General features: G+C 49.2%; 4 protein-coding genes and 1 pseudogene across 4 annotated transcripts in view; 2 read left to right on the top strand and 3 right to left on the bottom strand.

The window, feature by feature from the left end:
- The window catches only part of LOC102490487 (histone H3-like centromeric protein CSE4), a 28,133-nt gene extending 27,162 nt beyond the window's left edge, over positions 1-971 (bottom strand). Inside the window, 1 exon segment of the mRNA XM_006168504.3 lies at positions 2-971. Within this exon segment, the coding sequence (XP_006168566.2) occupies positions 2-101 (100 nt within the window). The 5' untranslated portion in view covers positions 102-971.
- Positions 972-1,106: 135 nt separating this feature from the next.
- On the bottom strand, positions 1,107-1,564 carry LOC114006142 (histone H2A type 1-like; annotated as a pseudogene).
- A 73-nt stretch (positions 1,565-1,637) lies between these two features.
- LOC102489647 (histone H2B type 2-E) lies at positions 1,638-3,019 on the top strand. Its single transcript, XM_006168502.3, has one exon. It carries the CDS (start codon positions 1,828-1,830, stop codon positions 2,206-2,208), a length of 381 nt encoding a protein of 126 aa, XP_006168564.1. The 5' UTR covers positions 1,638-1,827; the 3' UTR covers positions 2,209-3,019.
- A 5,824-nt stretch (positions 3,020-8,843) lies between these two features.
- LOC102489240 (histone H2B type 2-E) lies at positions 8,844-9,501 on the bottom strand. Its single transcript, XM_006168501.3, has one exon. The coding sequence runs from the start codon at positions 9,415-9,417 to the stop codon at positions 9,037-9,039; it is 381 nt and encodes a 126-aa protein (XP_006168563.1). The 5' UTR covers positions 9,418-9,501; the 3' UTR covers positions 8,844-9,036.
- Positions 9,502-9,712: 211 nt separating this feature from the next.
- LOC102487982 (histone H2A type 2-C) overlaps positions 9,713-9,933 on the top strand; it is a 28,437-nt gene continuing 28,216 nt past the window's right edge. Inside the window, exon 1 of the mRNA XM_027768304.1 lies at positions 9,713-9,791. Coding sequence (XP_027624105.1) covers positions 9,785-9,791 — 7 coding nt within the window. The 5' untranslated portion in view covers positions 9,713-9,784. The remainder of the gene's footprint in view (positions 9,792-9,933) is intronic.

The following is a 9,933-nucleotide window of genomic DNA, read 5'->3' as shown; positions in this document are numbered from 1 at the left end:
CCCGTGGCGGGGGCGCTCTTGCGGGCCGCCTTGGTGGCCAGCTGCTTCCGCGGGGCCTTGCCTCCGGTCGACTTGCGGGCGGTCTGCTTCGTACGAGCCATAGCGAACCAGAGCACGAACTCACCTGCCAAGCCGCGAGAACAGTAGCGGCTCGCGGGCGGCCAGAGCAGTCTTTATAGGCACCGTCCTTCCCCCGGCGGGGCGGAGCAGTAATTGAAAGTCCCGCGCTGGCTGTCCATTGGCCGTGACGTCACCCGTCCTGGCGCCCCTGACTGGCCGCGACGGAATCCTCCACTCCCCGCTTCCCCGGCCCCGCTCTCTCCTTTCCAGCTTGCCAACCCTTTTCCCAGCGTGTTTTTCCTCGCCTTCCAGGGTGGGCGTCACTTTTGGTTGCAGCTCTGTCAGACAGTCCCTCCGCCCTCCAAGCACACGCTCCCCGCTGTCGTCCTTTGCTTTCCTGCCCCGTGTAGCTCCCGCATGGGACCCCAACCTCGCGTTGGTCTCCGGCCTCGCACACGCCTGGGTGCCCTTTCCGGACCCGGCCCACCCGGCTGCTCCTCGCCAGTCCGGTGCTCTTCGAGTCTGCCTCCAGAAAGCTAAAACGGGGGCCCGTTACCTCCGCCGCAAAGGCGTCCTCTCCTCCCTCGGGACAACGACCTAAGCGGGACCAGCCGGCCCGTCACCCTCCCAGAAACGCTTCGGCCTCCCCCCCACCCCCCCACTGCCGCCAGGCGGGTGGGGGTGTCGACGGTGGCACTACGTCCGTCCCTAGCGCCGGCCCTCGCTCCAGGGAGCAACTGGGGAGCCGCGTAGCGCGCAGTTATTTCACACAAGGGGTCGGTGTCGCCCGTAGCCTTAAAGGCTGGCTGGGTGCACGCGCGCCCAGGACGCCTCGCGTCCCGGGGCCTCCGACTGCGTGAGAACGCGAACGTTCGCGACCCACCGGGTCAAGCAGAAAAAGGGGACCAGGGCGCGGCCGACCTGCTGGAGATCCGACTCGGGAAGGTCGGGGTTGGGAGTAGGGGCAAAAGGGACACCCCGTGCCACCGACATGTCAAGCCCGGAGTTCACCGGCAGGGGGAGGGGTGCCAGTTCAGGACACCCGCTACTGTAACAACTCTTTATTTGAGCCAGTGGGTGGCTCTGAAAAGAGCCTTTTGGTTTCACAGGCGCCACCCGGAGACTCGGGCTCTGGGGGCTTGGCTTCCGGACGTCGGCCTCACTTGCCCTTCGCCTTGTGGTGGCTCTCCGTCTTCTTCGGGAGCAACACGGCCTGGATGTTGGGCAGGACGCCGCCCTGGGCGATGGTGACTTTGCCCAGCAGCTTGTTCAGCTCCTCGTCGTTGCGGATGGCCAGCCAGGCGGTGCACTCGCCCCACCGGGAACTGCAGGCCGGCGCGGGAAGAGCGCGACTTGGCCTTGGCGCGGGCCTTGCCTCCTTGCTTGCCGCGACCAGACATGACAGCACCTAGCCTGAACCGACCAGCTCCTCCTTGGCTACCGAGGAAATCGCTCCAAACGCCGCCGCTTCACCCCTTTATAGGCAGAACGGGGATCGCCCACGGAGCGCTCTGATTGGCCGCAGCATAGCTTTGTCTTGAAGACCAATGGGGTCGCTCGGCCAGGATCCGCTCATTTGCATAATCTCGGCTCCCTCGCCTTGGCGCCGCCGAAAACTCGCGAATCACAACGCGCCGTCCGCGGAGCCTTCATTTGCATACAGCCTCTATAAGTACCGAGTCCCTTCCGGTAGGCCCCCTGTCCTTCTGCCGCGCTCGCGTCCCGGGTCGGTTTTTTTTGCAGCTCCTGCCACTCGCGCTCCTCGCCATGCCCGAGCCGGCCAAGTCCGCTCCGGCTCCCAAGAAGGGCTCCAAGAAGGCCGTCACCAAGGCCCAGAAGAAAGACGGCAAGAAGCGCAAGCGCAGCCGCAAGGAGAGCTACTCCATCTACGTGTACAAGGTGCTCAAGCAGGTCCACCCCGACACGGGCATCTCGTCCAAGGCCATGGGCATCATGAACTCGTTCGTCAACGACATCTTCGAGCGCATCGCAGGCGAGGCGTCCCGCCTGGCGCATTACAACAAGCGCTCGACCATCACGTCCCGCGAGATCCAGACGGCCGTGCGCCTGCTGCTGCCCGGCGAGCTGGCCAAGCACGCCGTGTCCGAGGGCACCAAGGCCGTCACCAAGTACACCAGCTCCAAGTGAGCTCCTCCCGGGACGCCGCGCTCGCTTCCGCGCGGGTCGCCGGCAGCTTCACTCCAAAGGCTCTTTTCAGAGCCACCCACTCTATCACTGAAAGAAGCTGGTTGGTCCTTACCGATCTTTATTAGGGTATCCACGTATTTGGCAGCCCATATACCAACTTAATATTTTGGTCTAAGGCCTGTGCGCTAGCTGGAGGGAAAGTGAAAGTGAAGAGTCGTCTCCCGCGGGAAATGGCAATCCGTTCTTTAAGTTGGGTCCAGCTTCACTAACCAGCACGCCACCAGCTATCCCCTTGAACATTTAACTTTTGATAGCGAGAAAAACAGGGGCTTTGTATTCGAATGAGAGCTTTCTTGGAAGTACAGGGTCGTGGAGCCAACAGGCAGCGTGGTAGTTGGGGAACCGGATTCCCACACGGGGGACTGAGGTTATAAGTCCTGGAAAATCACCATGTGCGTAGTCATGCGCTCCTAAATCCCAGGAGGAAAAATGTAGAAGGGATTTCCGCGTGGCCTTCACCCCCAGGAGATGATTTCTCACGTTCTGTCCGTGTCTTGTCTCTCCAGTAAATAAGCGGGCTTTATGATATTAAATCATAACAAAACAAACTTCAAACACAAAAACCACATGCTCATAAAAACACAGTTTACTCCTCTAAAGTGACATTGACAGTGTTTACTGGGAAGCGTGGTAAAGTGTAAAGCAGTGGTTAGTCTAAATCGAGATGATATCATGACAGAACTGTATGTATTTTATTTTCTTTTGGGGGGGGAGGCGTTTCTTATTGGTCGGTGCGCTCGCCAGAAAGAGACAAGAGAGAAAGCGAGAAATCACCTCCCAGAGGGGCTGGCCTCGCCGCAATCTCTTCTCTATTCTCCTCTCGGCATCTTGGGCATGCACGAACACGAACCCGACGTGAGTTTAAGCCACTGGGTCCGGGACTTGAACTGCCGTAGACTACATGGGAGTCCAGCGACAAAGACATCGCACTAACTGCTGGTCCCCCAGAACTGCATTTCTATAGATGTATCTCAACTCTTTTTAAAAATAAAACAATGTTTGGAAATCACACCCCAGTACCTATAATAAAATATTGTACTAATGTACCTAGTTACTTCTAATTTGTCCTTGAGGCAGTTTTATACTTTACACAGTCCTCTTTTGTCTTAATTTGGTATTTCAGGCACACTGAATTAATACATACTTAATTGTTCAGTTTCAGGATGTTAAACACTGTTAAAATACAATAAAGATTGATGTTAAGAGATAGTAAACCTTTTTTAAAAAGAATTATTTTATTTAGTTTTATTTATTTATTTATTTTGACCAGAGAGGGACAGATCAAGAGCAAGAGAGAGAGAAAGTAAGCTACCAGGTCTGGGACTGTGGGAGCCCAGTGCTTCAACCACCACAGCATCTGAACCATAGTGCATGGTTTGGTATAATGCCTACACGGTTCCCCATAGCTATATCATAGTTTGGTATGTTAGGAAACCAAATGGTTTGTAGTTGCTAAGCATTTCAATGATCCTGGCCCACTAATTATAAAACAACCTCCAGATACTATCCCCCAGCTTGCATTGATTGTTATTTGTTTTATTTGTTGTTGTCTGTCATGTTTTCCAGCACCTTGTATTGTAAAACATCCTAACTTTAAAAATATTTGCACCTTCCCTGCAATAATTCCTTCTCTTTTTCTCTGCTGAAAATAGAAAAGGCATTAAAAAAATTTGAGAATTCTGGGACCAGCATATGGCATAACGATTATGTCACTGGACTCCCATGTAACTGACTCTGGTTCAAGTCCAGACCAGGTGGCTTGAAACTCAGGCTGGGCATGTGGGCATGTGTGCCCAAAATCCCAAGAGGAGAATAGACGAGAAGGCATTGCATGATGATCATCACCCCTCAGGGTGATTTCTCACTTTCTGTCTTTCTGTCTCTGTCTCTCCAGCAAGTGCACACACCTTATAGCAAAAATCTCTCTTAAAAAAAGAGAAGAAAGAAATAGGAGACTCGAGTTCAAGGAAGAGTTGAGGGTCAAATTGATCAGATCTGCTCTCAGTCTGACTCTTGTTTAATAGATGATCTACTATTTCTGGAAGTATTTAGAATCACTATAACATGTATAGATATGCCTCTTTACCCTGGAATCCCTCAGCTTTATTCGTTCATTTGTTCATTCATTCATTCATAGTTTCACTATATGACATCTGTGCTCATGGGAGAGAGAGGGAAAGTGAGAAAGCACCCTCCAGAGGAGATGACCATGCTACAATCCTGTCTCCTCCATTCTCCTCTTGATATTTTGGGCACACAGTCACTGTGTCTGGTGTGTTTCTTAAGCTAATGGGTCTGGGACTCACACCACACAGTCAGCCATGTGGGGATTCAGCTGTCTTAACTGCCACATACCATTGGCTGGCCCAGTTCAGTTTTGCTCTCAGTACTGGACTGAAATGCTCTGTCCACCTCCAGTTTTAACTGTAGAGAGAATAACCAAATGTCTATGTCACTATTATTTGGGGCTTCCCTGGACTAGAGCAATGACAAAAGTTACCATTGCATTACCTCTAATGAGTAAACAAAGTATTGTGAACAAGAGACCTCATTTGGAGTTACAGCTAATATATGAATGGTCACTCTCAAACATATGTAAATCTTTTAAATATAATTTGGAGTGAAAATACTCCTTATATGCTAAAATTCTGTCAATTAACATAATTTTATTTTATGGCAGAAATGATGTCTGTGAAACTCTGTACTAATATTTCATCCTTTGATTTATTCTTTTTTTTGTTTTTGGAGAGGTTTTTTTTTTTTTCGCTATAGGGCACGTGTGCTTGCCAGACAGACAGAGAGAGACATAGAGACAGAAAGTGAGAAATCACCCCCCGGGGGGATGGTCACGCCACAATCCCTTCTCCTCCATTCTCCTCTCGAGATCTTGGGCACACACGCACACGCGGCTGGTGTGAGTTTTAAGCCACCGGGTCCAGGATGCGAACTGCATGACATAGCCATTACGCTAACTGCTGGTTCCCCTAAGACAAATTTTTTAAAAAGAGACAAAAAAAAAAATAAAAAAGAAAAGGGAAAAAAAATTTTTTTGAGAGGTTTTCGCTATAGGGCACGTGCGCTCGCCAGACAGAGAGAGACATAGAGACAGAAATGAGAAAGTACCCCCCCCAGGGGGGATGGTCACGCCGCAATCCCTTCTCCTCCATTCTCCTCTCGGGATCTTGGGCATGCACGCACACGCACCCGGTGTGTTTTAAGCCACCGGGTCCGGGACGCGAACCGTGGTCGACTACGTGGGAGTCCAGCGACATAGCCATTATGCTAACTGCTGGTTCCCAGGGGGGGGTGGAAATTTTTAAAGGCAAAAAAATTAAAGGGGCAGGGCTGGATTCACCTCAGATGCACATGGATTCTGAACTTAGCAAGATAAAGGAGAGAGAGACAAGAGACAGTACTTACAGATTTAAGAAAAAACCATATATGTATATATATATATATAAATAAATTTCTAGAGAAAGGGAAAGGGAGAGAGACAGAGAGACAGAGACAGAAAGAAGACAGACCCCACTATCTCACTTCACTAGGTGTTGGACTGGAAGGAGAGGTTTGGGGCAGAGGCTTTTCAGTTAAAGGGGCAGGGCTGGGCCCATCTCATATGCACGTGGATTCTTGCTTCACTAGGTGTTGGGCCAGAAGTGCTTTCTCTTTTTAGGTAGATAAAGTCTCTCCCTAAACTATAAATAACTTGCAAAATATTGACGATTCTCCCTAAATACTATAGTGTCTTTCTTAAAAATTAGGATATTGTCCAATACAACTACAATACTGTTACTATATCCAACAAATTTAATAAATATTCAATATTATCTAACATGCAAGTCATATTCAAATTTTTCCCATTTTCAAAAACTATTGCCTATATGAGTTGTATGAGCTTCCATGGTGGCTGTAACAATTACTATAAACTTTGTAACTTAGAATGACACGTATTTGTTCTCTTAGAATTCTGGAGATCAGGAGCCAGCAGTTGGCATAATGGCTATGTCACTGGACTCCCATGTATTTGACAGCGGTTTGAGTCCCAGACCCAGTGGCTTAAACACTCATGCTGGGCATGCCAAGATCTGAAAGAACAGAGAAGGGATTGTGGTGTGGCCATCCCCCCTGGGGAGTGATTTCTTGCTTTTTGTCTCTCTCTCTGTCTTTCTGGAGAACGCACACACCTTATAGGGAAAAACCTGCAAGAAAAAAAAAAGAATTCTGGAGATCAGAAGTACAAAATAAGTTTCACTAGGTAGTGAAAGTTGTGCTCCCTCCACAAACTCTAGGAGAGAATTCATCACCATACCTCTTCTAGTTTATAGTGGGATTTTTCTTGGTTTATGGTTGCTTCCTCCATCTTCAAATCACTACTTCCATCTCCTTCCTCTTTTGATCACCTTCTTTCTTTTTCATAAGGACTTTCATGGTTACAGGTGGGACCCACTCAAATAACCCAGGCTACTTCAATCACAGAATCGTATCAGTAAAGTCCCTTTAGGAATATAAGGTAATATTCACAGGTTCTGGGGATTAGAATTTGGGCACATTTGGGAGCCATATTCAGTCTACCACAATTATTAACTACTGTCTAAGCTTGAACTGGGTCCCCCTAAAAGATATGCTGAACTTTAATCCCCTCCTAGTGCCTTAGAATTATATCCTATTTACAAATAGGGTCTTAGCAGATATAATCAAATTCAAATAAGGTCATTCGGGTGGACCCTAATCCAATATGACTGGTATTCTTATAAGAAGACATAAAGACACACAGAAAGAGGACTAAAGCAGGGATTGGACTTAAGCTACCAGACACTGAAAGGTTAAGGACACCACTCCTCCTCCAATTCCACAGTGGCTTTGGAGTGAGCCTGGTCCTGCCAATATTTTGTTTTTGGATTTCTAGCTTCCAGGTCTATGAGAGAATAAACTGTTTTAAGCCATCTGGTTTGTGGTACTTCATATGGCAAACTACTAAGAACCAATAATAATGCTCAAATTTTTAATAGAATTAAGTAAAATTTCAAAAATTTAATTTTCTTAATCTTAGACATTTCTTTGGTGATCGTTAACACTGATCTTTGGCCTTGGTCAAATACTGACTTTAACACTTGGGCATTTGCTCCAAACATGTGCTTGGAGAGCAGCTATCTTCCTTTCATTGGTCCTATTTTTCTTTGACTTTCGATATGAAAGGTCTATCACCTTTTACTTTATTCTGGGAAATTGTTATTATTGCTAAAATACATTAATATTCTGGCTGACTTAAGAAGAGTATGTCAGGGGACCAGAAGTTAGCGTAATGGCTGTCACTGGGCTCCCATGTAGTCGACCATGGTTCAAGTCCCACACCTGGTGGCTTAAACTCATGCCAGGCGCATGTGCGTGCAGTCCCAAGATCCTGAGAAGAATGGAGAAGAGGTTGCGGTGTGGCCATCCCCCCCTGGGTGGTGATTTCTCCCTTTTTGTCTGTCACACTGTCTTTCTGGCGAGCACATGCGCCCTACAGCAAAAACTTAAAAAAAAAAAAAAAATTATATGTCAGACTAACTCGCTTACTTGGTAGTCAGAAGGTACAGCCAGGCTCAGAGCGTTACTGGAACTCCATGACGGGCTGGGTTCTGTTTCCCACATTGAGCCCTTCTATGTCTGTCTGTAGTCTTTCCCGCCTTCTCACCCTCATACCATCACCTCCTGCCACGGCCTCTTGAAAGAAATCAACTCTTTCACACCACCCACACACACACACACACACACACACACACACACCCCACCAGTATTCTACACTACACATTCAGTTCAACTTCTGAAAAGTTAAAACACAGATTGGTCTAAATTCATGAACCAGTCACAGTGGTAATGCAGTTAGGACAATATTCAAACCAATCAGGCCAACGCTAACCATTGTGGTTTAAATATGCTTTCTGGGAAATACATAGGTCAATACTCTAGTAGAATCAGAATTCGAAAAATAAGTACTACAGAAACACTAACAAACATAACATAGGACTATCAACTACTAAATTATACTGTGACAAACACGTAAGAAACAAGTCTAGAGGAATACTTTAAGGCGATCCCCCTTATTTCCACTGCTGTCTGTGTTAAGAGGTAGTGAGTCCTTATAGGCATGTTTGATTTTGCTAAGCCCTACATGCAGCTCTGAAACTACCGACTCCATAAATCCACATGAAGATCAAATAGCTTCTCAAATTCCAAAATAGAACTCTGGATCTTCCTCACTGCCCCAAACCGTATGTGATTCCAGTGCTGTCCTTATTACAACCCCACCACCCACCCAGTTAATACCTCAAAAATAAAACGCCTACCTCCGTTATCGGGTAATCTCCACGTAATAGGATAGCCAGGTACTCTAGTGAACACAAGACGTGCCAAAAGAATACAGAATGTTAAAGTTGAATGACTGCCTTAACTTTGCTTCCTTACTCAGCAAACTTACGCATTACACTATAAACAGATGAGGCTAGCACTCACGAGGAAAACAAAAATCTCAATCAGGTCCCAACAGTTCTACAACGTATAACTCTTAACCTTATCGACACTGACACTATCTGTAGAATTGAATACCCAAACTTAATACACCTTTAATGTAAAACGAAGAGGAGCAATAACTCAAAAAGGGACGACACATTTAGACAGAACCAGCACGGCTTCTTTCAGTGATAGAGTGGGTGGCTCTGAAAAGAGCCTTTGGAGTGAAGCTGCCGGCGACCCGCGCGGAAGCGAGCGCGGCGTCCCGGGAGGAGCTCACTTGGAGCTGGTGTACTTGGTGACCGCCTTGGTGCCCTCGGACACGGCGTGCTTGGCCAGCTCGCCGGGCAGCAGCAGGCGCACGGCCGTCTGGATCTCGCGGGACGTGATGGTCGAGCGCTTGTTGTAATGCGCCAGGCGGGACGCCTCGCCGGCGATGCGCTCGAAGATGTCGTTGACGAACGAGTTCATGATGCCCATGGCCTTGGACGAGATGCCCGTGTCGGGGTGGACCTGCTTGAGCACCTTGTACACGTAGATGGAGTAGCTCTCCTTGCGGCTGCGCTTGCGCTTCTTGCCGTCTTTCTTCTGGGCCTTGGTGACGGCCTTCTTGGAGCCCTTCTTGGGAGCCGGAGCGGACTTGGCCGGCTCGGGCATGGCGAGGAGCGCGAGTGGCAGGAGCTGCAAAAAAAACCGACCCGGGACGCGAGCGCGGCAGAAGGACAGGGGGCCTACCGGAAGGGACTCGGTACTTATAGAGGCTGTATGCAAATGAAGGCTCCGCGGACGGCGCGTTGTGATTCGCGAGTTTTCGGCGGCGCCAAGGCGAGGGAGCCGAGATTATGCAAATGAGCGGATCCTGGCCGAGCGACCCCATTGGTCTTCAAGACAAAGCTATGCTGCGGCCAATCAGAGCGCTCCGTGGGCGATCCCCGTTCTGCCTATAAAGGGGTGAAGCGGCGGCGTTTGGAGCGATTTCCTCGGTAGCCAAGGAGGAGCTGGTCGGTTCAGGCTAGGTGCTGTCATGTCTGGTCGCGGCAAGCAAGGAGGCAAGGCCCGCGCCAAGGCCAAGTCGCGCTCTTCCCGCGCCGGCCTGCAGTTCCCGGTGGGGCGAGTGCACCGCCTGCTGCGCAAGGGCAACTACGCCGAGCGAGTGGGGGCCCGCGCGGCGGT

This window comes from Tupaia chinensis, unplaced genomic scaffold, assembly GCF_000334495.1.
Source record: "Tupaia chinensis unplaced genomic scaffold, TupChi_1.0 Scaffold145814_1, whole genome shotgun sequence".
NCBI lineage: Eukaryota > Metazoa > Chordata > Mammalia > Scandentia > Tupaiidae > Tupaia > Tupaia belangeri.
This window is presented reverse-complemented; position numbering and strand designations above follow the sequence as displayed.

Bases quoted from the DNA above. Each gene is read 5' to 3' on its own strand.
- LOC102489647 (XM_006168502.3), top strand. From the start codon at position 1,828: ATGCCCGAGCCGGCCAAGTCCGCTCCGGCTCCCAAGAAGGGCTCCAAG.
- LOC102489240 (XM_006168501.3), bottom strand. From the start codon at position 9,417: ATGCCCGAGCCGGCCAAGTCCGCTCCGGCTCCCAAGAAGGGCTCCAAG.